This window comes from Phocoena phocoena, chromosome 12, assembly GCF_963924675.1.
Source record: "Phocoena phocoena chromosome 12, mPhoPho1.1, whole genome shotgun sequence".
Lineage (NCBI taxonomy): Eukaryota > Metazoa > Chordata > Mammalia > Artiodactyla > Phocoenidae > Phocoena > Phocoena phocoena.
The window spans coordinates 90,100,606-90,126,390 of NC_089230.1; the positions used below are offsets into that span (position 1 = coordinate 90,100,606).

Consider the following 25,785-nt stretch of genomic DNA (forward strand, 5'->3'; position numbering starts at 1 on the left):
GTGGCCAGTTCTGTCCAATGAGTTGAATAAAAGTGATTAAGCATGATTTCTTAGTCAAGAAATTTGTGACACTCCGAAGCCTTTTTTGCCTTCTGTCACGACAAGCACTGTCCCAGAGTAGATGCTCCAACAGCTTGGGTCCCTCTGATAGACATGACACTTAAGTGACAAATAAATCCCAGTTACTCTCAGGGCTGGTTGTTTCTGCAGCGTATCTTAGCCTATCCTGACTTAATTCAAAAGGGATTTTCTGCAGAAATAAAAAAGGTTTTAATCTAAATGAAGAAACTTACAAAATCAATGTTGTGGAACACTTTGTCCTTAAACAAAATGGGCTCCATAGGCAGGAGTTTGAAAACTTATATAAGAGCTTTAACAACTGGTAACATAAAAAAATGGCCAGGCATATATACATAGTCACAGCTGTGTGGTAGAATGGACAGTCACACAGGTTTGAGTCTCTGTTTTTACCACTTATGAGCTCATCACCTAACTAGAGGCTCATATCCCTTATGTGTAAATGTGGGATAACTAATATAGGATTATAAGGTAATTGAATTATGAAAATCACCTGACAATAAGATCTTTACTATGTAAGTAGCTATGATAGCTACATTAATCAACTGATTAGTCTGGCAATATATATCAAATTATAGGATTACTACTAATTCTTCCATTCACAACTTAATGCATACAACAAGCCTAAGTTTCAAGAATGGAGCATATTAAATGCTAAACTAGTATGAAAAAATGGAAGCAAATTCTTTAAAACATAAGATGGTGTATCATCTTTTTACTCAAATTTTGAGGCTTTTAGTCAGCTGTAGCTATTTTTTTAAAAAAAGGGTTATCAGACAAGGACATCTCTTCCTTTTAGATTAACACGAGCTATGCAAAAGTATTTCAGATTACTGAAGGAAACGTAACACTTATTAAGACCTCACATGCCAAAAATGTGTCTGAATTAATTTCAAAACCTATAAAGGTATGTAATTATTGATATGCTAATGAGAAGACTGGTGCTCAGAAGTTAAGTTGCCCAAAACCACTTAGTTGGCGGAACTGAGCTTCAAATCATGGCCTTCCTCCACGGCAGTTTCTCCTCAGTACGTAAGAGTACATTGGTTCATGATTATCTAAACCTTAAAAAAAGTTTATAACGGAAAGCACTTTTAATATTAAATAGCTCCCTGCCTAATTATAAGGAGCTTATCACAACGCCAACTTCATTTAATCCTTCATTTGTTAAAAAAAAAATCCACGCTTCAAAGGGCAGTAAGTGAACTGCAATTCTTTCATATTGTTTTCTACAAAATAAGTTAACTTTAAGCAAAACAACTTCGATGACGATAAATGCATTTCATCATTTATTTAATGTTTAAGCTCTCGCACTAGATTTTTACAAGCTGGTGAACACTGACAAATTATTTCTCCCACAGAACTATAACCACATGTTCCCAGACAGTATAAATATATGGTTGAGCTGACATTAATACACATCACCATTTTATCAATCACATAATAAAACAAATTGTCAAGTATCCAAATATTAAGTTACACAGCTCAAAAGGCATATAAAATATTAAATGTCTGCTCAATTCATTAGCAGAAACCCACTTTTTTTTTTCTGCAAGAAAGGTTGGGAATCACACTTCAAACAAAAATAAGTTGGTAAACAACTTCAGATAAGTTTGAAAAAAAATTACAAGAATTTCAGAAATTTTATGATTAAGAATTGTTTTAGCTACCATAACAAAGTATTTCTACCTTTTAAAAAAATATTTACTAAATTAAAGCGCATATTCTACATGTTCTGCACAAGACAAAGGCAACATTTTACTAAAAATACTTAATAGCCCCCTCCCATTCCTTTTTTCAGGCCCTCCCTGTAAGTTGCACCCCAAAGTGCAAACATTAAAATTAACTGTAAGGCTTTTTTGTCTGGAGACATTAAAGACATGTGCTTCTGTACAATGTAGATTTTCAAAACGGAGGTCTTCCATGACAGCACAAAATGAGATTTATAGAAAGACATTAAATAATCACTGGTAAGACTTGGTTAATTAAAAAAAAAACGAACGAGCAAATCTGATGTATACTGGTATGAATGTGGAAGATGTAAACATATTGTGATCAAATAACCTTATAGTCCCTACTTTCTATGTTTGAAACGATGGAAAGAATAAAACACATAAGGTCCAGAGTTTTCATAGTTCCTGGGATTTTAGTTCAATACGATACTAAAAACAACAAGAATTGTGCTGGGTATTTTGGCACCTAGTCTTTCTAAACTTCTTACATACTGATAAGAATCTGGCATGGAAACAGATTTAAAGACATGAATGACTCCATACTGCATGATTTCAGGAAAAGTCAATTGGTACAAACGATAAGCACATTTTCAATGCTGAACAGCAAGAACCCTTTGCTAAGTGTCCAAGTAGGTTGATCATAACCCAAACAGAGGGTGCAATTCTGCCAGCCTTGTGGCCTGGTAAAACTGCGTTTCAACACTCCTACGGAAGTTTCATCAGACTTCACCGAGCCAACATGCTGGCTAACATGTACGACAAATCCCGTCCTGTCTAGGTTCCACTTCCAAGCAATGGCATCAGGCACCCCAGTTTTACTGAATGCAACAGTTGTTTCTATGACCATTAGAGTCTTTGAAGCGCAGCCGCATTTTAGGACGATACTTCTCCAAATACAAAAGTTGCTTGCTGTTAAAAGCTCCACGCCGCTTTCTAGAAGGAAGAAAACAAAAGACAAATTAAAGCAAAGTCCCTCTATAATTAACATTTACTGTTCTATAGGAGGCAATCATCACCTTTCTTGTAGCAATTTATTTTTTGATTATTACATTGTGACTTAATGTAGAAATATGGATCAGCATCCATGTGTAAATGGGAAAAGGGCCATAAAAAGTTAATTTTCTAAATCTTTTTGAGAGGTAGTTATAAAATAGTCCAAACTTACAAATTCATTCATATAAAGTCCAAGAAAAGGCAAAACTAACTTATTGTAATATGAGTCAAAAAGAGATTGCCCCTGGTGGTTGGGAAGATGACTACAAACAGCATGAGGGCACTTTCTGAAATGATCAAAATATTCTGTATATTGCACTGAGTGGTTATTTTATTTGGCTGTTACCATCCATTCATCTACCTTTGATATCTGCATTTTAACTAACTATACCTCAATAAAAGGGCAGATACACAAGCAACATATTCAGTCAAGAATTTAAAGTAAAGCAATAATTTACAGAATTATTACTGGACTAGAATCTTTGTAATATGAGTATCTACATGGAATGCAAGATACTCCCTGGTGGTAATACTATCTTAAAAATGAACAAAATGGTCAGATAGGCTCTTGAAAAGAAATTGCTTTCCTAGTAATATATTTAAATTCGCTAACATTCAACGAGGAAATAAAAAGTGCAAACGGAAAGAACGTATTAAATACATACTGTCTTATGAACTGTACTGCATCTTCGTATTTCATTCCACCTTCAATTAATGCTAGGGCGACAAGCACTGGAGCTCTGGTAAGGTAAGAATTATAGTAAATTATTTTTCAAAGTCAAATCCGGGAAAATTCAATACTCCGAACATTCCCCAATCCGAAAGCACTATTATTTACCGCACTTCCTATGTTTATACCTATGGAAAATGTTGGACTTCATGTTAAAAATTAAATTAATAAAGTACCATTATTTTCATATCAAACCCAGGTTTTTAATCTATAACCAAAAAGACAACTATGTCCTTAACTAATACAAATAAGCCTAGAAATTAAGACCTGTATCACTAGAGAGCAGTCCTGAAAAAATTTAAGGGAGAGGGTAAATCGTGACACGTGTGGACAATATTTTCTAAATTCCAAGCAGTGAAAAATACTTTCCACCTAAAGATCTTCTGGAAGAAACTGCTTTCTTTGTTTTATTATCAATGAGACTGTGACATGTTTCACGCCAGCCTCCCCAGGGCCATGGTCTGAGCAGTGGGGGACGAGGGTGGTGGTAGCAATTTACAACTACGGACACGTATATTTTGGCACTGCTGTGTAGTGACTTCCTACTGAAACAGGATTCTCCAGGATCAAGAACCCTGCCACAAACTCACCATATGCAGTGCAAAAACACCTTAGAGACAATTCATGATCCTTTTTCCAATGAGCTTGGACAGTGGTTCCCAATACTATGGATACAACCTAGAACACACAATTAAGTAATTCCGCCCACATGGGCAAGTATAAATTTCAGCGACAGCATCTGTCAGTTCCAAACGTACTGGAACACATTACTGCTACACTCACCTACTCTTAAATTTAACTCAGTCAGTAACCTAACAAAGCAAATTGATTCACAAACTGACAACCGCGTCTTTATGGGAGTCAAAATCAAGCTTTAACTAGAATGAAGACCAGTATCATTAAATGGGTTTAAGAAATTCTCTTACCTCCCAAGGCCTGCAACACAATGAACAGCAATACAACAACCAGGGTCTTCACGAAACTTAATTTTCACAAGACTTAACCAATCATCAACAATCTGGTTAGATGGTGGTGCGCCATCATCAAAAGGCCAATCCTAAGTCAAAAGGATACACGTTTTAGACTTTTAATGTAATTGGTATAATAATTCTAAAATTCTAACACCCAAATGTTGCCAGAAGCATTTTCTTTTAACGTTTAAACAAGTGTTTTATGAAACCCCACTGTCAATGAAATGCAAATACATGCTGAGTCTTTATGAAGATCTTTTATTGCTTCAAGCCTCTGCTCAGCTTTCACCTTTATTTGGACCTTAAGACGGTGTATACTTTTGCAACAACTTAAACAATTAAGCTTTCTGAAGCCAGTGGTTTATCTGAATGAATAAACTTTGGCAGCACAGCACTGTGAACACATGGGAACCATTAAACACTTACGAGAACATGGATGCCTTCTTTCTCCACAAGACTAGTGTCGTAAGTTGCTTCACATACTCTTACTACTGTGGTAACTCCGTACTTCTTAAGTTCCTGGATAAAACATATATAAAAAAGCACATGCGTGAGCCATGGCCGCTGAGCCTGCACGTCCGGAGCCTGTGCTCCGCAGCGGGAGAGGCCACAACAGTGAGAGGCCCGCGTACCGCAAAAAAACAAAACAAAAACAAACAAAAAACCAACCAAACAAACAAAAAAGCACATGAAGTCTTCATAACCATGTCACTCTTGCTCACCATTTGCCATTTTGATCACCTCTCTAACAGGTTAACAGAAAATCATGTATGTTTAACACGGTCTTGTTAAGTCTTATTGTCACAAGCCTTGTTTTAGGTGACAAGACTAAAATAGCATTAAAAGGAAAGGGAATTGTTAAACATCATATATTTTTAATAAATTTTATATTACAAAAAAATCCCATGGCCCTTCACATACTGAAGTCGTTTACAGTCACGGTAACCTTGGCTAGACGAAGCACTAACAAAAGAGCAACTCAGGAACAAAGGACCAAAGGAATCACTCATGACTATAAGCAATCTGACTTGACTTATATTAACTCTTTAAACTTTTGCTCATTTGCAGTGCAGTGTATAGTTTGGAACCTTAAAAGTATGTTCAGAGAGTAAAATCTCAAAAATGCGGTGTAAAAACCCCGCACCATTTAAGACAAGAGGCTTTAAGACCCATAGTGCATTATTACTAATTATAATTCTTCTGGCATTTAAAAAATATACAGACGACAATCAAAGATAAAAATATTTCTATGATCTGGAAGGCCTATTTGTTGTTTGATTATCTCTAGATATTTATAGAATAAAATGTGTATGCATCCAAATAAATTATTCAGCATTACAATCCTTCCAGAAATAGAATGAGTAGATCAGTAGCTGATAATTACATTCTAAGCATCAAAAGGGGGCCAAGACATAAACTAGTCCTGGTTTATAGTATCCGTCATTATGCTAATAAGCAAATATGTGAGAAACCCACAAGCGGAGCCTCCCGCCAACCAATTTCTAGTAAGATAAGAGCCATACTGTTATACTGTCCACATATACACTTAAATTAAGCAAACTGTGAGGCATGAAGAACTAGATATTAACTTATAAATCTAAACTAACTCAAGTACATGTTCTCCTCAAAATGTATAAAATAATAATTCACCTCTAACGTAAAGACACTGGTACGTCTGAGAGTTGGAACTGTAGTCATAACACCTCACAATTTCCAAAACATTTTATTTTGTTACATAAAAGGCTCCACTATTAAACTACAATCAGTTCAAGACATTAAAAAGCATCAAAACGTACCTCTATAAATTTGTTTAGGGTCGCATTAGTTGGATTGTGTGTAATAAGAAATCTCATGTTCTTGTAAGTGATTTCCACAGGAGCTGGGCGGTTCATTCGAGCCATGTTAATTTAGTTAAAAAACACTCAATAGGGTTATGAAAGAATTTAAAAGACTGAACACAGAAATGATGCAAAGAAACTGAGTCTACTTCAATATACTCCACTTGAAATTCTCAGTGCTTTTGAGTATGAAGTTGGGAGTAATGGGAAATGAAATGAACCTCCTGACAAGAAGCAGCAATTCTTCAATCCAGTAATACTGAGGCAAGAGAAAGGAAGTGCACTGAGGTTTACCCCATCCAGGTCAGAACTCTTGTAAAAAATGCTCTGTGGATTTCAATTCAACACTTCTGTGTCCAGGTTCACCACTCTTATGGGGGCTTCTTGGTGGAGTAGTAATGAATTTCTACAGTTCACTTGTCCGCATAGAGGTCGTGCTGTGCCTGGCAGTAATCTCCACTGCCCTTCAGAAACTCCATAAATGTGTGACCAAGAACACCACAGAACTGCTGTTTAAAAGAAAGAGAGAAAAAAAGTTGTTTTCAATTCAAAAGGAACATGTTATGCTTTGACAGTATTTAAGGGCACAACGATCTTTCCAAATCTGGGCCCAAGCCACCTTTTAAACTTTTACTTGAACCACAAAATACAAAGGTGATTACAGATTAGATCAATAAGCAAGGATTACTTTAAGTAAATACCCCTCACATCATTACATTGGATGAATATCCCTTACATACGTTCTTCTACTAATTACTCCTTTTAAAACCCGGCTACTTGTTTTACATTCTTCTAAATTATCACGTACAACTTTCTACATTGATTTTTCCAACTACCAAAATATTTTTATGTATTACAAAATTCAATATATTAGTCAATATATGCTTAAAAGAAAAAAACGAAACTGGTTTTCAAAATGCTCCCATATATACTATTTCATTTGATTCTTAACAACCTATTAACTTATCATTCCGCTTTAACAGGTATTTCTCATCTGAGTCTCTGGAAATTAATCAACTTGAAATCAAGTTTTCAACTTACGTGAAAAACATAAGCACGCGCTCACGCACGCACACACACACGCACATGTACACAGAACTTCCATTTATAACTATAAAAAAGACGTTCATAATTGTAATAGTCTTTTGTATTTTAAAACCGAAGTTTCAGGTATCCTGTCATAAACTGAAATCTAATCGAAAGAAAAAGTAGTGGTGGTGGGATGGTGTAAATTACCTTACATTTCTTTCACAGGTCTCAAAAGCAAGGTAACTGCTAACACCAATTATACTTTCCCCAAGTTCCCCTTAAAGATCCAAATTAATTTTATGTTAGTATCAAATATTACACGAATATTCACAGGCTATTTTCATAATATATACACGGAAAACATTGATGTTGACGTTAGTCTTCTTCCAAGTAGTTTACAAGGAGCTTGTGTGGTTGGGAGTAAACAGAGGACTAAAAAAAAAAAAAAAATTAATAGCAGGTCAACAAGAGCACTGAGAGCCAGCCACTGCCCCAAACTCTTCACAGGTATTCTCATGGATAATTTACCAAATAAAATCTTTTGAAATCAAAAGATGCCCTTAGTTTACTATGCTTAAGTTTAAATTTAAGCATTAAAAAAGGCTTAAAACTACATTCAAACTATCTCATCTCATTTTCACTGAGTCCCACGCTAGTTATAGTTTCTAAAAGAACGCTGCTAAGTTTTGAACAATAATTCGTATGAAGATCTAGCCAATCACAGAAAACATTAAGTCAAAAACCCAGTTCATTTTTCTGTGAAAATAAAGGAACTAGCCTCAGGAATCATGTCTTAATAGGTGTCCCATAAGGTATGGTAAGGTAACTTTCATTAATCCAAATTTGTTCAAACCCACCCTCAGATGTTACTTCATCAACTTGTGAGCTGGGCTAAGAAAATCAATGATTAAATTGCCACTGAGGACTTTGTTCTGTTAACAGTGTGACAGCACTAACTGGAAATAATTTCAATTATACTTTCCCTTCAAATCCTACACACTACTTCCTTAGAATAAAAAGTGTATTCTGGCGCCTTTCCAATGACAATGAATTAAAGTGATCTGCAAAGCTGTTAAGGTCAAGGGCTCTTATCTCAGTATTCTGATTTCCGGTACTACCTTTTTTCAACTGAAAGCCGATTTCTGAAGAGACAGTATTGCACACCACCGATTTCCATACTGAACAGCTGAAACTCCTGTTATAGCTGAGTTTGGCCATATCCACCCCTTTCAAGCAAGCGGTTTCATGAGAAAGCAATACAGAAATAAGTCCTTTGGTGACCTGGTTATTTTTACTGAGTGGAGGCACCCAGTGGCTGGGGGGGACGGGGACGGGACGACGACGGACAGACGGACGATGGATTTCCACAAGCGCAGAAATGACCACTAATACCTAACATCTTTCTCTTCTGCCCGAGACACTCCCCTATTCCCCATTTCTCTGCCCCAGGAAAAACCATCCATGATAGGAAGTCTGGAAATATCAAGGAATTGTTCCCCTCCCACTGCATATAACCGCAATAATACACACGGGGGCATGGGGGACCAATTTCTGTGCAGAAGCCTAAACCGATCTGTCCTACTGCAGAGTCCGAGCAACAAATCTCTGTTGTGTCCAACGATTCGTTGGCGAGTCTGTTCCACATCTACTTGTGCTTTAGATAACGCACCCGGAATAAAGCATGTGTAAAAAAAAATACTGCTCACTCCTGGGAATGATCTGGTTTTCTGGTCTCCAACTTTTCTACTGCCGTCAAACAAAACTCATACGAAAAGAGTAACAAGATGGGTCTTCCCTGGCTGTCCAGGGCTTAGAACTCCTCGCTCTCAGTGCCCAAGGCCCGGGTTCGATGCCTGCTCGGGGAACTAAGATCCCACGAAAGCGGCTCGGTGAGGCCAAAAAAAAGAGAGAAAAAGAGAGAGAGAGAGTACCAGGAAGCATTGGCTCACAATCTGGATCCGAAGCAAGCCCACGGTGCCAGCTACAGCGCAACAACCTCACACACTGGGAACGGTAGCGGGTTCCACGGGCACAAGCTCAGCCTCACAGCCGTGGGTGTGGCTCGCCACGGCGCCACAAGCCAACAGAAGGCAAGCACACGGCTCGCCAGGGGACACTCAGGCACAGCCCAAGAGCCCGCGATCGCAAGACGCCGCCGACCCGGCCCGCCCAGGCGCAGGACAAGCCTGGACTCGCTCCCGCGGCCCGGGGCGGGGCGCGCCCCCCGCGGCGGCCGGCTTACCTGGCGAGGCCGCGCCGGCCCGGGTCACGGGTTCGCGCCGCGCCTTCTGTGCGGCGCCGAGGCCATTTTGTCCGAGCGCCGGTCCCGGCCGCGGAGCGCACGGTAGCCCACAGGCCCAGTCCCGCCGGCCCCGCGACGGAGAGCCCTGCCCAGCCCGCGCGCAGCCGCCTCTCCCGCCCGCCCGCCCGCCCGCCCGCCGGGGCTGGGGGCGCGCCCGCCGCAGTGACGCGCAGCCCGCGCCCCACCCGGGCCACGTCCCCGATCCCAGGGCCCCGCGGCAAACAAAGGGGCCTCGGGGCGCCGGCCGGGCCCGCAAGACGCCCAGGCGAAGAAGCGGCCACAAAGCGGCTTTTGGGCCGCCGCGCCGCTGGGCGCCCCGCCCAGCGCCCCGGGCTCGGTCCCCGGCACCCGCCCGCCGCCAGGACCGCCGGGACTCGGGCCGGGACGCGGGCGGGCGCCGGGCTCCGAACAAAGGCGGCGGCGCGGGGCGCGGGTACTCACAGGAATATGTCTACTCATTGAAGATTGTGGCCTAATCATACAGCCGGTCCCGAGGCGGCGGCGGCAGGGCAGGGGCGGCGGCGGTCGTCGCGGGGAGGAGGCGGCGGAGGCGGCTTCGCGGGCTGCTGCGACGGCGGCGGCGGCGGGGCAACCGGACTCGGTCTGCAGCGAACGGCTCCGAGAAGGGCGCGCAGCCTCACCGGCCCGCAGTCCAGGGGGCCAATACGCGCGCCGAGGCGCCCTTGCGTCACAAGCCCTCCCATTTATAGCGCGCCTGACGTCCGTCCCCCCCGGCCACCAATCGCAGCCGGGCCCTAGGTCGCGCGCCGACGAGCGGGGGCGGAGGCCCGCCCCGCGGACGTCACGGAGCGGCGGCGGCTGCCGGTGTGAACCGGTTGATGAATGGCGCCGCGCTGCAGTCGGAGCGCCACCCGGCGGGGGTGGGAAGTGGCGGAGGGGGGACAGGGATGGGAGGGGGAAGGGCCGGGAGAGGGAGGAGGTGCCGCCCTTCCTCCTTAAAACCCCGACGAGTGCGTGCGCTCTCGTCACCAGGCGAGGCCTGCCGTTGGCCTCGACTGAAAACGCAGTCCCCTAAAGGCCGGAACCGGGTCTCAGTGCAGGCCCTGCTTCCTTTTGCTGTAGGTCAGACCGCGGTCGGCTTTGCCTGCGGTTCACCGTAGCACCTGCGACTTGCGATCCCCGTCGTCAAACAAATTTTTCTGTGGCCCTACGGCTGCCGGGCGACGAACCCTGGGGAGCCTGGGCCCCCGGGCCCGGACCGCGCGAGCGCAGGTGCCCGGGGAGAGCATCGCGAGGCGCGGCCGGAGCGCTCTGCCGCCCGCGGGCTCTGTTAGGCACGCCTTCGTGCTCCGCGCGCGGGCAGTTGCGGCAGCCTCAAGCGTGGCATTGCGGACTGCCACGCAGCCTCTGTGCTGCGGCTCCCTGGATGCATTGCCACGGGTGAGGGAAGGTTAGGAAGCGTTTTAAAAATTGTAAGAGCCTTCGACTTGGTCAAGGACCGATGGAACTCTTTGCGTCCAATCTGGAGCTTTTCCTTTTTGTTCCTTTTCACAACCGTCCCACTCTCTTTCGTAATTTAGGCCCTTAACAAGTAAAGCTTATCACGGTTGTTCTGTGTTACACAAGGGCAACTCTGTCATTTCTAGTCGGAAAACTCTTTCTCTTCTGCTCTCTGGAAGGAGTAAACAGGAGTTTTACCTGCTCTGAAGAACTCGGCTTTCTACTAACACTGAGGCCTTTTGTTTGGTGTTTTCACTGAGCATAGGTTGGGAGAGGGCTTTAGGGATCACATTGTTTCCTTGGTCAGTGTACTGCAGCGTCTTAGGATTTATTAGAACTTCTACTTAGAGACTGTGCTTGCATAGTTATTCAACTTCTTTATAAACGTTATACTCTGTAAACAAAGTTAGCACTTTCAAAAAAGAGTTGGGTCAGGCAGGCTTTTATGGGAATAAAAGTCAAATCACCTTCATCTTAAGGAAATTGCTTGCCTTGGAAACTCTTGAATCCATCTAAGTCAAGGAAAACTAAAGAGCTTGAGAAATATATGATGCCCCTTCATTACATAAAAGTTTAAAACTTTGGTATGGTAAAAGGCTGTTGACAAAGTTAAAATATTTAATGGCCCATTGGGAGAAAATTTTGGCGACGTATCATGGGAACAGTTAACACCATAATAAATAAAATGCTTGACCCACATCTACAGTAGTGTAGTTTAAAAAACCCATGTTCAGTCAGCTGCTCTCATGCCAAAAGTTTGTCAGCATAGTGATGCTAGTTGGAAGAGTGAAAGCTTTTGAAAAAATGAGCTTGGTGGGACGAGATATAAGTTCAGCTAAGCAGAGCCAAATCAGTATTAGCCAGTGTTCTTGTAGAACTTGAGATACAAGTTGTGAGTCTTGTGAGCCAGATCCCGTAATGGTCACAAGCAGTGCTGACATGAAATATCCGGTGAGCTCTCATCAAGCTCTCAAAGCTGGGCTCAAACTCCCAAGTGGACCAATCAGCTTGGCGGGGTGTGTGTGTGTGTGTGTGTGTGTGTGTGTGAAGGGGGGGGTCTTAGCCTCTCAGATGAGGTATCACCTTGCTCTACTTGGAAAAGACAGTCAAGGATGAAAAACTAGATAGAGCTTTTGCTATTGTCATGGGCCTGCGACTCCGGCAGCTGCCGTGTTTATATGTGTCATGTGGTATTGTGGTTCACTGCGGAGCGTGTGTGCCCTGTGGAGCCCAATAGTTTTAAGCTGCTGCTTCTTAGAAAACAGTGGTCCATCCCATCACTGGTTAGGAGGCTCCTGGGGTCAGAGGACTCACTAACCTCTATAGATCTGCACTTGGAGCATCAGCACCTGAACTTGTTGAAGCAGAGGGTTCAAACTGAACCAACAAGCTTGCAAATAGTGGTCCAGACATCCAGAAGTAAGGAAACAATTCTGAAAAGGCAATGCTAAGATGGAAGACTTCTTTTCCAGCTAAACAAAATGCCCAGATAGCAGTTAACTTTTCTCAGCAAAACATGTGTCCTTGAGTTCATCATGGTAGGCAGGACTTTTCATTAGCATATTCAAAATTCAAAAGCCAACAGTTGGGAGGTAAAGGAGACTGTAAGAGCATAATGAGGAAAATCCTTACGGAAGATGAAGCACTGAAGGAGACTACAAGTCAGCAAAAACGGATGATGAAGAGCAGAGAACTCTTTATAGGATGGCAGATCTAGTAAACATTGAATGATTCCACTTATACCAGACATGTAAGAGGAATGGAGGATTTCAACCCTTTCTATCTTCTCAGACTTATTAGGGCCATGAAGGGTAGGTTGAGACCATGAGGAAGTCTGATAAAAACAATTTTAATAAAGCAAGAGTATTACCATTGCAGTGATAGAAAGATCAAATGTGACAATAACAACCCAGAAAAGAAATACTAGATTGCAATGTATAATGATGTGCCAGGTGTACTAAACAGAGGCAGATACCCCAGTGGGTGTCTGGATACTAGTGGGGAGGGTGATCTTAAGGGCAGTATAGCCCCAAACTTAAAAAGTGTCCTGAAAACTCAGGGATACAACCATGGCTACTATCAACATTGTAACAGTTTATTTTCCTTTTGCTGTTATATAACAGCCTATTTTATATCCAAAATGAATCTTCTTGTGTGATTTGCTAGAAAAAAGTTTAAAATGGAGGGCTTCCCTGGTGGTGCAGTGTTTGAGAATCCGCCTGCCAATGCAGGGGACATGGGTTTGAGTCCTGGTCCGGGAAGATCCCACATGCCGCGGAGCAGCTAAGCCCATGCGCCACAACTACTGGGCCTGCGTGCCACAGCTACTGAGCCCATGTGCCACAACTACTGAAGCCTGCCTGCCTAGAGCCCGCACACTGCAACAAAGAGTAGCCCCCGCTCGCCGCAACTAGAGAAAGCCCGCACGCAGCAACAAAGACCCAATGCAGCCAAAAATAAAATAAATTTTTAAAAAAATGTTTAAAATGTACTTAAATTTCTGTGAACATATAAATTTCAAGTGCATGAATGTTTAAAACTAAAGCATGCTCTATGTTAAAAAATGGCTTAGTTTTCTTTCCCTAAGTTACTGATTTAAAGTTTTATCGTCTTTTTTTAATAGCCATATATTTTTGTATATTTATTACTTTTTAACTGAGGTATATAATTGACATATAACATTATATTAGCTTCAGGTGTCTGACATAATGATTCGACATTTGTGTGTTTGACAAATAATCACCACAGTAAGTCTCGCTAACATCTGTTCCCATAGGTAAGTACAATTTTTTTTTCTTGGGATGAGGATATCAATTCATCCTTTTGATGAATAATAAAAATCAAACAGCAGTGCTACATCATCATTTCTATGTGAATTTTAGACACAGAAATCTCCAACAAGCAATTAGGTTTGTCACAAGCCAGTCAAAGTCCGTAGGCCAGTCAGTACCTGTACTCGGGCTATTGTGTTTTGACTCAGTCAGACATAGAAACTGTCAGTCACCTACACGGTGGGTGCTAAAGATATAAATATCTTTAGATAAAAGAATCCTGTTGCATCAGAAATAAACATTTTATTAAGTCATCAAACCCAATCATTAGACGTAATCTTTCTCTGTAAAACTGACTTAAGGCAGTTTTCAAAAAACCTTTTAAAAACTATTTTAAGAAACAATTCTCTTTAGTAAATCTCTGTTATGTCCATTTTCTGTCCCTTTACTTTTCATGTCTAAGTTTAATCAACTTGAATATAAACCCAAAGATTGCTTAGGTAAGTCTTCAAGTCAGATGAAACTGTGTTTTCACGTTAGAAACCCTGCCACTGAGTACAGTGGGTATTTACTTCTGTGGAGGTTCAGTGTGCCTATTATGATGTGACAGACAGATTCGTCAAAAGAATATTTCTATTTGCATACTGGTAGGAACTGCTTCCTTGGGATGCTGAGTAAAGGACTTACTATGAACCTCTAATACTTCATAGCATTTTCATAGTGTGCCATTTTGATGACTGATTCACATACAGGTACCCGGAGGAATCTAGTTTCAGAAAATTCTTATTTTTAGTGAACTTGGAAAAAGGAGGAATCTAGTTTCAGAAAATTCTTATTTTTAGTGAACTTGGAAAAAGGAGGAATCTAGTTTCAGAAAATTCTTATTTTTAGTGAACTTGGAAAAATTTCTTTTGCTGTTCTTAAGTCTGAATAAAAATCATTTGGGAATTGGAAATCAGGAGGGCCACAGTCTCCATGAAATTGTTAGGAACATGTTGAATTATGCCACAGTCTGAAGCGAGGCAAAAATAGCTTAGGAAAGGAGAACTTAATCTGACCAGAGAAAGGGAATGGAGTATCAATAAATGTCAAAGGTTTGTTATGCGTGCTATGGCAAAGCTGTCACTTGACAGGTTTAATTTACAGAGTTGGCATTTAGGCTGCAGAATCCAGACAGACACTGACCCAAGCAGCCTTACTAGGGTCAGCCTTACATACGGAGTGTTCTTGAACAGGTTCTGCCAAGCATAATAACATTTATTTAACAGAAAGCTGCAGTAGTCATGTCTCTTCCCTACTCATTCACAAATTTGTTTTTTAACGGGACATGTTCAGTAAAGATTGCTCTCTTAGTGTATTTCTATAGCTTGTTTCATCACCAGAAGATACTGAATAAGAAAAAAGTGTAGAAGCATTTCAGAATTTCTTCTGCTTAAGATAGTTGTCATATCATGTATTTCTGGAGTCCTTTGACATTAATATAGTAGATAATCAATATTTGTTTGGCTATGACCAGGTTACTGTCCCCCCTGAAATCCTTTTAGGCATCCTCTTCCCAGTCTTCCTAAGATTTATTTGCAGGCTCCTCTTAGTTTTTCCTCAATCCCTTTAACAATGGTGTTCACTGGGGTTTTGTTCTAGGGCTGCCTGGCCCTGCTCTGCATGCACCCTGGGGTTTTCGCTTACCCCCATAGCTTTGGCTATCCACCCTCCCTCTTTCCTCAGCACTTGTTAAATGCCTAGCCCATGCCAGGCCCTCTGCTATCTTATGATAAACAGCATAAACATTGTTTCTACCTCCAGTAGAATTTATATACAGATGAGGAAAGGGAAAATACAAAGTAACTAAGCAAAGAATATATAAGTTATAATGTGTGCTATGAATAGCTGGGGTAGTCACTTCAGACAGGGAAGTCAAGGGGCAGTGTCTCCCAGGAAACCCAGACCTAAAGGACAAGAATTTATCACAGAAAGAGGACGAGGAGAGGAGAGAGGTTCTTGGTGGAGGAAATGACAGTACAAATACCCGAGGTGGGAAGAGTTTGGCTGTGCTCAAGGAGATGAAAGACTTGAGGGGCTGCAGCAAAATAAGGAAAGGGAACAGAGGCAGGAGTCAGCCTGCACATCTGGCAGGGGCTGGATAATTCAGCAACCTTGTAGGCCATGGTAAGTATTTGGATTTTATTTTAAGGGCAATGAGCAACAGCTGCCTAACAGGAAATAGATGTTTTAAGAAAATCATTTTTCCTATGCTGTGGAGAATGGATTGGAGGGAGCCACAGAGTGGAGTTGGCATGATGCGGTGAAAGACTTGAGGTTTCCTGCCTTGCTAAATGGTGGACAGCGACAGTGTTGACTGTGACGAGACAGTGGAAATGGAGAGAAGTGAGTAGATCAGCGACATAGAAATAGAATTAAGAAGACTTGAATCACAGCATGTCCTACAGCTTCCCAGAATTGTTGTCCATGTCCAAAGATATAAGTCCATTATTATAAGCCTATGTTATGCTATGGTGCTAAATATTATAGGCAAACTGACATGAAGTTTCATGATTCACATGACCATTTTCATTAGCAATGTTTGTAAGGGGTAAACCAGAAGCATAAAAGAAACAAAGGTCCTCAAATTATGCTTGGAGAAAGGCACTATTTCTGAGGATTTCAGGACTATAGAGGAGTGGGAATGCCTAACAGTTGTCTATTTAAGTTTTCATAGAACAATCAAAGTCCTGATAACTATATTAGTAAGAAAAGCTAAAATTTATTATGCTCTTGTTGTTTTCCAATCTGTGCTAAACATATTTGCATTTTTTCTTGAACTTAGGAATAAACGTAAATGTCAACAGTGTTATAACTGACATTTAAGTGCTTTGTGGGTGTCACTGGGTGATGTGATGAACGATTTTTTTCTTTACAAATTTCTATATTTTCTAGTTTCTTTCCAAAACTGCTACCTTTGTTATTGGGAGTGGGGAATATCAAATGAGCCTTTGGAGGATTTAAGTCATATCCCATATTCCTAATATTTTCAGAATTTCAGGTAATATTTTCAGAAAATGAATGTCTGGAATGTTGTTTACATGGAAGATATTTGAAACATTTAATTGTATGATGACTGTTTAGAGGTAGAGGAAGGGGTATTTGTGTGACAGATTTAAGTTGGGAGTTAGAATTTGTCCCAGAAGAGGTTGTTCTGATACGTCTGTGGCCTTCTTATAATCTCTGCCACAGGGATGGTGGCACCAGGTTACCCTAACCTCACTCCAGCTGTCAGAACACCACAGCCATCTTGCTCTGAGTCCATGTTTCCAGAGAATTAATCCCATTATAATTTACTTTTAAGGTGGATCTATTTGCCATCACATGTAGGAATGTAATGCCCAAGTTCTCAAGATCCCTGAGAACTTGAAATAAAAGGAAATCTTTTTGCATTTTCTTTTTTGCTTTAAAAAATTGTCTTCAGAGAATTAAGCCAGAAACTCTGCTACAATGAGAGTGTTTACATACCATATCTGTGGTTATAAATCAAAAGATTGCCTAAAAATGTGTGAATAACATTTGGAAACATCTAAAACTTGAGTCAAGGTACCTTTGGTATCATCTAAGAGAAGGTGAACTGGAATGTGGTTGTAAGTGGAAATTAAATCAATTTTATTATACCTGGTGGAGGAAGTTTATGAGAACTGAAGGAAGATGACGAGAGGTACATAGAAGAGTAAAGCCGAAAGATCTGAGGGTTGTCAGTGTTTGCCCAGCACTGCCTAGGGAAGAGGCCCTGAATCTGTGTACAGTGAACCTGCTGGTTGTTCTCTCATTCCGGCCTATACGTCATCTTCTATGAGTTTAGTAAAAGTGAATCACAAAATATGATTATGTAGTAAATTACTGAAACTCCATCCTCCCTTCTCATTCTCATGAATATTTCAAGAGAAATTGTTCTCTAGGCCACTGCTACTCAGATTTAGGCTGTGAGCTGGTACCAACCAACCTACAAACTTTTGCTGGTCTGAGAAGAGATAAGCATAGAAATTGAGAGCAGGACTTTAAGAACTTTTGTAGCAATTTTGTAGGGTAACTTTATGTTTATTGAATTAAATTTATAAATTAGGCTTGTATTTTTAAGTTTTGAAAAATTTCATTTTCACGTAATTCATTTTTATTAAGAAATACTGCTGAAAACTGTGGAAATTGATTAGTTACATTATGAAAAGAATTGCTACAGGTACCTTCCTTTAGTCTTTCATGCATGAGGCTACTCCATGACCTTTTACAATATTAATTATTCCTAGTCTGTCCATCCTGGGTTGCTGTCATCAGGAGGAAAGAAACCATTCATATGGTTTCTCAGCTTCCTTTGATAAGCTTTAAATAAGAACTATGATTGTGGTTTTACAAATATATGAACATGCTTTTGTTGGTATATTGGTGTGCGCCTGTCAGGACAACTTAGCGTTACTGTAGCACACTTCCACAGAGTTAAAAAGGAAACTGAAAATGTTGTTTACAACATCAGATGACAGCCAAGAAAAGTAGGTTGACAACAAACTTATAGACTGTTTTTATAGCCTTTGGGAAATTCATTTTTAAATCCAAATTGCTTTTTACTGCTATTTAAGCCCTTCTCCTTGTATTTAGTGTTCATTGTGTAAAGTAAGTTCACTGTTTTTACAAGTAATGGTGGAAATGGAACTCTGTTGAATAGTCTTATGCACTACAGCTTCCCCAGATAACTCCATATAAGTCCCTGCTGTCTACAAGTGTCGTCATGATCCTTTTAATTGATTTTAAATGGCTTTAAAAATTCCTAACAGGAGTATTTATAGTTAGAGAATATTTTTCTTCATGAGCATGTTATTTATAAATATGAATCGATTTTGATGAAATTGAACTAGTTAATTCCCCACTAATGGACGTCATGAATATCAATGATCCATGACTCCTCTCTCCAGTGTTCTTTCCAATGAGAAAGGGAAGAGAGCTGAGCAAAATCATCTGTCCTCCATACTGCCATCGAGTCTTACTGCCTTGGATATGTCCTGTCCAAAGCCCATCAGCCTGCTCTATGGGCAGGCTTCGTGATAAACGCTGTATGAGCATTATCTGACAACCTACTTGTCAGACTAGGAAACTCATTCTTTATTTCCTTCTTGAAACTCTCTTACTTCGTCTACCCCTCTGGGGGCTCCTGGCTTGTCTCCCTCTGTCTTCCTGTCCTCCAGTTGTTGGTATTTTTAAGGATATTTCTTATTTCTTCTCTGCTATACTCTTACACTCTACAGTCTCAGTCGTTTAGAAGATTTCTTTGGTTTCAACTTCCTAACATTCCCTGTGCTTCCAGTTAAGACTTCTCGCCTGAGTTCCAGAAATACATATTTCCAGGGTGTAAACTCCAAGTACCTCATACCTCATGGTCAAAGCTGAGCCGATAATCTCCTCCCTTCCCCGTGAGACCAGTTCATCTGTTTGTTGTCCTGATACCAGTGACTCCTGTCTCTGGCCCTCAGATGCCCCAGCCAGAAACCTGGCAGCCGTACTAGCATCCTCCCTTCTCTTCTCTTCTGTCTGATTGGCTGCCAATTTCTGTTGAGGCTATCTATTAAAGATCTCAGAAAGTGTCCCTCTCCCTCCACTTTTTACCATCAGTCTTCCTTCCTTCCTTCATCTGTAACCCCTTCTTTCATTCCTTCATTCATCCCTTTAACAGTATTTACTAAGTTGTACTGAAATAGCTTGATTCAATTACTTCTAGTCTTGTCTCCATCTAATCCATCCTGTATTGTTAAAAAATTCAGTGTCTTTAAAAAAAATGCAAATCTGATCTTGTCATTCTCCTACTTAAAATCCTCCAGTGGCCCTCTATTAACTTTTAGAAAGTCCAAATTAGCAAGACATTTAAGACCCTCCAAATTATGCCTTTGCCTTCCCAGCCCTACTTCCTACACTACTGTTACTCTTCTAGTCTTTGAAACCACTTGTGGTTTCCAAAATATTTGCCATGCTTTCTCAGACCTGTATGGTCTGCAATTCCTTTTACCTAGAAAGTTCTCTTTCTACTTCCCCTAAAGCTCTACAATTAATTCTCTTATGAAGCTTTCCCGGCCACTACATCAATTAGGTACTCCATTCCCCATGCTTCCATAGTTTCTTGTGCATACCTCTAATGAAGCATTCATTGCATTATGATAACCATTTCTGTAAACTCCATCTGTCTCCCTCATACCCCATGAAGCTTTCCAAGGCAGAGGCCAGGGCTTATTAATTTCCCTGTGACTAACACAGTACTTCGCACATAGTAGATATTTAATGAGCAACTAGCATATTTTGTGGTATTATTGTTTCATGCTTTATTTAACCATGTTTAGAGGACAGTGCTGGTGTTTGCTAGGACACAGAACCAAGAAATAGGATCTAGCAGCAGACAAAGATTAGAAGGTGAAATCAAGAAAGTCATGATAACAGGCTGGCTTATCTTGGATAGTATCAAAGACAGATTGTTTACTATCTTTTTTTGGTTGTTGTTGCTATATTTGAGCATTTCTCCTAAAAGAGTATTAATAACTCACTTTTACATTACTATTAGGAATAATCTTACTTTTATTCCTTGAAATGAATAACAAGACAAAAGAACTCACAACTAGTATCAGTGACTCAAATAAATTATTGATCTAGAACAGATTCACCTAAAGTGATAGTGACATACTGATCTCTTTGGCAGAGGCTTTGCACAGAGAATTCTAGACTTCCCTTCTGGTATCACCCTCCCTTCTGTGTACTATAAGGCAGACAGAAGCCATGCTCTGAGAAAATACTTAACATGGCACACCTAAAGCAAGTTTATTATAATATTTTTAAGGTGTTGTATTAGTGTGATTAAACTTTTAGATTTGCAAAAATGTGTACTTGAAGACTGGATTAACTTTTTGAAAATTTAAGGAAAAATTTTCCTTCCTTTGTTTTGTATATTGTACCAAAGAAATGCTAATTAATATTAAATTTTAATTGAGAAGAGTATGGCATGTGTTCTGTTGGCTCCATATACACTGAAGGTGCTGACTGATCAGTGGTAATGATAATAATTTAAGAACAGATTTTACAATCTTTGTAATAGTTCTCCTTCAATTAAATCCTTTTTGAGAGGGGAAAATCCTGGCAGGTGGCTACTGTACATATAGGGCTTAATTCAGGATGGCAAACATCTTGTGGTAGTTGCATCCTATTTAGGGTTTTATCCTGCATCTATGCACACAATTTATGATTATGGAATCATTAAATATGGCCCTTCAAGGTTCTTAGTTATTGTTCTATTCTTGGATCCCTTGATTCTACATAACAATCTTTCATTTTTAAGGGGATTTTTATCTTTTTAAAGCACTCTATCTACACGGCCCAACCTCTCTGTCTGCCATGGTTATTGTATAAGGATATTGTAAAGTGTCTATATCTGTGTGCCTTTTTGGAATAGTTGAGATTCAGAAGCTGTTAGAATGATATGAGGCAGCAAATACAGTAAGGGGTTGGAGGATGGAGTTTTTCCGAATATAAGAAGATGAGAGAATTTTAGAGCCATGTAAAGATGGAACTGGAAAGGCCTGAAAGATCATCCAATTATACCTCAGGGAGCAGAGCCCTGGAGAGGATAAGTGACTCATCAAGTGCTCACAGAATGTAGCAAAGTCATCTCAGAGCCAAGGGGAAGTCCTCCTAACGGGAACATAACTTGCATTTCCATGTAATTTAACTCCCAAATGATTTCCTTTGTATTATCTGATTGCATCTCTTACTGATTCTTAACAAGGCTTTGGGAGGAGAGTTGGCTGCCGCATCTTCCATAAGGAGAGGTTGAAACACACTTAGTGGTTGAAACACACTTAGTAACTAAGCTAGTCAAAATTGAAAACTGCTCCCAGACTCACTCTGCTTATAAAATCAGGATCCACAGGTTAAATAAATGCTCCAATCTCCTCTGAGGCTGTGGCTCCCAGACTCTTTAGAGGCACCTCGGGTGATTCTGATTCACAAGTTGGGGTCTGTGAATGCTAAAAGCTCCCATGAGCCGCTGCTGTAAGGTAGCTCATCATTAGCTAGGCAGAGTGAAAGCATGCCTTTGGTAGTATGTCACACAAGAAGACAAAAGCATCTGTTTCTAGTGCAGTGGGGCACACAAAACTCTTCGTGGGTCCAAGAATTGTGATTGCAGTAACAGCTATAGCAACAGTAATAATATTTCTGGTAACTGAGGCCCCATGCCACTAACAGAAATAGGCATCTGAAGAGATAGGAGAGAGGGGGACACAACTTCAAGAATTTTACTTCCTATAGGTCTAAACATACTTTAATGACATGACAAAAAGATCGAATTCTTAAATTCTCTGATTTCCAGTGAACTCTTCCAAGGTCCTTGTCTTTACTGTGATATCTGACTCAATGCTCTAATGCTGGAGACGGTTGCCATGGTGAGTCACACCTGTACTTCCACCTGTCTCAGGGCAGCCTCTGAGAGCTTCTAAGCTCTACAGAGTCCACTTTCTTTGCTGAGCCAACTATGTTCTCCTTTGAAGAAGGGAGGGTCAGTTAGCACTAATCTTCTATTACTAGAAATGAACAGCAATTGTTCTGGGAGTGGAAAGATGAAAAGAAATGGAGGTTTGAGGTTCCTACGAATACCTGGAACAATTGCTGCTTTGCTTGGCTCCGTTCTGACATCAGCCACAGGTAAATATGTGCAGAAACCATACCATATGTCTCAGAACTGCCCATGTTGCCTCTAAGACTAGTCTTCTCCTTGGATGGAGAAATTTCTGTGAGCATTTACTAGGCACTGGCACTGGTCTAAGAGATGGGGATGTGGGTGGTATAAAATTGTGAAAAAGATGCTGTCCTCAAAATTGATCCCTGTGTAAACAGTTACAGTACAGCAAGATAAAATGTATAACAGATGTTTTCTGCTGGGTGCTATGGGAACCCTGAGAAGTGATGCCTAATTCTGCCCGGGCTGGAATGTGGGAGTGAAAGTAAAGAGTCTTCCTAAGGAGGGACTAGAGTTTGGAAGAAAGAGAATAAGAATTTCTGGTCCCAAGTTTTGAACCAAATACTCCCAGTATTATGATAATTGGATGAAAAGAACACGAATGCTTTTCATATTGGTTGAAGTTTTCCAGAGGGATCAGAAACTTGACAAGAATAGAGAAAAATTCTACTGTAATGAAATGTTCTTGAAAAAAAAAAAAAGACTGCAAGACTGAATTGTAACTAGATACACTTCTGGTGAGAAGAATTGTAAAGTCTTTTTTTATTGTCTCTGCTGAGAGGAGTCTACCATCTGTTAATTTGAATATTTGTGCTTCCAATATTTTGCTTTCTTTAAAATTTAAATCACTTAATTACCAAAAAAAAAAAAGCATAGTCTATGTCTATGAACATTTCTAGACTGAAAACTTGGATTTTTCAGTTGTAAGTTTCTTAAATAATACCAACTGATACGACATCACTAACTTTGATGCCCTATTATTCTTATTTTCTGCTTTAAACAACTGTAACCATTATCTTTTAAATAACCTGAGTCAAGTAACTTAATTGCACCCCATTACAATTACACTCTCAAACTGGGCAAAAGTTTTGTTTAGCTGTTCATACCATCATTTCCTCTTTCTTTCCCCTTCCCTACAACCCCTGTGTGAATTCTTGCTCTTATACACAAAGACACCAGAATTCCTATCCCCTGATCTAATCAGAGATAATGCAGTCAATCAATCACCAGTAAACTACACATTCCTTAGCTGAGATGCTTTTGTTGGGGGCATGAAGATAGAAATATGTGCTAATGGCCAGAGAAGGTCTAGCTACACTGTAGCACTAAAGTAGCTACACCACTACAGGATTCCAAGTCGAATCTCATTAACCTGTCTTAGCCAATAAGAATTCTCTCTTTAGGCTATCCATGGAATTGGTTATTCATAAAAGAGGAAGTACATTGACCTTTGGTTTTCACTATGGAGCATGGGGACCAAAACTCTGGGTTTTCACACACCACATTCACACACATTCTATTACCAGATTTTATTCAAACTTGAGTAACCAAGAAGTGCCTTTTACAGTAAAGCTTTGATATCTTCAAAAGGCTCCATTCAGTCGTATAACACGATTACTGGGGACTTACTTGATTTAGCAAAATATGTGGAGTTGACCCTTGAACAACACAGGTTTGAACTGTGCGGGTCCACTTATTCGTGGATTTTTAAAATAGTAAATACCATATGATCTAAGGTTGTTTGAAACTGGATTTGGAACTACGGATATGGAGGGACTGTGGGGACATAGGGCTGACTACAAGTTATGGGTGGATTTTCGGCTGTGAGGAGGGTCGGCACCCCTAACCCCTGCATTGTTCAAGGGTCTATTGTAGTTTGAAGTTGAATGGTATCTCTGAAGAAAAAAAAATGTTTTTTGAATTTACTCAGTGTATTCAGATATCTTTTCCTTACTACGTTGAACTTTGGGGACCAGTTAAATACAATCTGGTAAATTTGTATGAAGAATTCTATGCAAATATTTATATCATGTTTCCCAAGAATATTCACTGAAAAAAGGTCATGGTCATGAAGGAATGTTAAGGATAATGAACTTTATATGACATAATCCTCATTTTGAAACAATATTTGTGGTACATACAAAGAAAATGTCTGGAAAGGAATACATCAAAATGCATATAGTGGCTATTTCTGAAGTAGTATAGATTTGGGACATTTTATTTTATATTTTATACTTTTCTGTATCTTCCAAATTATCCACAGTGGTTTGTATTGCTTTCATATATGAGAAAAACCCTCTCAACATTCTTTTTTTTTTTTTTTTTTATGCGTTACGCGGGCCTCTCACTGTTGTGGCCTCTCCCGTTGCGGAGGACAGGCTCCGGACGCGCAGGCTCAGCGGCCATGGCTCACGGGCCCAGCCGCTCCGCGGCATGTGGGATCTTCCCAGACCGGGGCACGAACCCGCGTCCCCTGCATCGGCAGGCGGACTCACAACCACTGCGCCACCAGGGAAGCCCTCAACATTCTTAAAAAAAGACCCAGGTTGGGAATTCCCTGGTGGTCCAGTGGTTAGGACTCTGTGCTGGTTGGGGAAAGATTCCACAAACCTCAAGGGCACAGAAAAAAAAACAAAAAAAAAAAGACCCAGGGAATCATGATCAAGTATGTATAACTAGATTCCCAGAGCAAAAATGATTTCACGTTATTAAGAAGATAAATTATGGTTCACCTTTCGATTACCAGATTGATTTTTTTAAATTATGAAAAGTACTGATTTTTAAACTTGCCAGTGACCAGACTTTACATTAACTTTAACTTTACATAACATATTGGACCTAGTTTCAAACTTAGATAATCCTTTGATAATCGTAATATAAATTTTGTGACCATAGTTCCCCCAATTATCTGGGACAGGTCTGATGTCAAATATTTGTTCTCCTGATATTTGGGCTATAAAAAATACTATCATGATCCAGATTACTTCTTAATATCCTGAAACATTTGTTGTTGTTGTTTTTTGGCCATGCTGCCCAGCATGTGGGATCTTAGTTCCCCCACCAGGGATGGAACTGGCACCCATTGCAGTGGAAGCCTGGGGTCTTAACCACTGGACCACCAGGGAAGTCCCACAAACTGAAACTTTTTTTTTTAATAGGAAAAGAAATCACACACATAGTTCTAAAAATCAAACACTATAGATATGTTTTAAAGCAAACTCCCTATCCGCATCTATACCCCAAATCTCATCCTTGGAGAGAACCATTGTTGACAGTTTCTAAGGCCTGGGGAGCCCGACTTTCCCCTCTTTCACACACGGGTCTACTCACCCTCTCTCCAGCCTGTTCTCTT

General features: G+C 40.5%; 2 protein-coding genes across 5 annotated transcripts; both read right to left on the reverse strand.

The window, feature by feature from the left end:
• Positions 1 to 1,344: 1,344 nt before the first annotated feature.
• On the reverse strand, positions 1,345 to 6,852 carry PTP4A1 (protein tyrosine phosphatase 4A1). Of its 4 annotated transcripts, none has more exons than XM_065888722.1 (5): positions 6,302 to 6,852; positions 4,932 to 5,024; positions 4,461 to 4,591; positions 3,470 to 3,544; positions 1,345 to 2,744 (listed from the first exon to the last, which is right to left on the reverse strand). In XM_065888722.1, exons 1-5 carry the CDS (start codon positions 6,404 to 6,406, stop codon positions 2,627 to 2,629), a joined length of 522 nt encoding a protein of 173 aa, XP_065744794.1. In that variant the 5' UTR covers positions 6,407 to 6,852; the 3' UTR covers positions 1,345 to 2,626. The 4 variants fall into 4 exon arrangements, with proteins under 4 accessions (XP_065744794.1, XP_065744795.1, XP_065744796.1 ...); XM_065888723.1 differs by having other exon boundaries at positions 2,627 to 2,744; positions 4,461 to 4,552; positions 6,302 to 6,406; XM_065888724.1 differs by lacking the exon at positions 3,470 to 3,544 and having other exon boundaries at positions 2,627 to 2,744; positions 6,302 to 6,406.
• Positions 6,757 to 10,154, reverse strand: LOC136131960 (uncharacterized). Its single transcript, XM_065888726.1, has 2 exons — positions 10,116 to 10,154; positions 6,757 to 6,852 (listed from the first exon to the last, which is right to left on the reverse strand). Exons 1-2 carry the CDS (start codon positions 10,152 to 10,154, stop codon positions 6,757 to 6,759), a joined length of 135 nt encoding a protein of 44 aa, XP_065744798.1.
• Between the last annotated feature and the right edge of the window lie 15,631 nt (positions 10,155 to 25,785).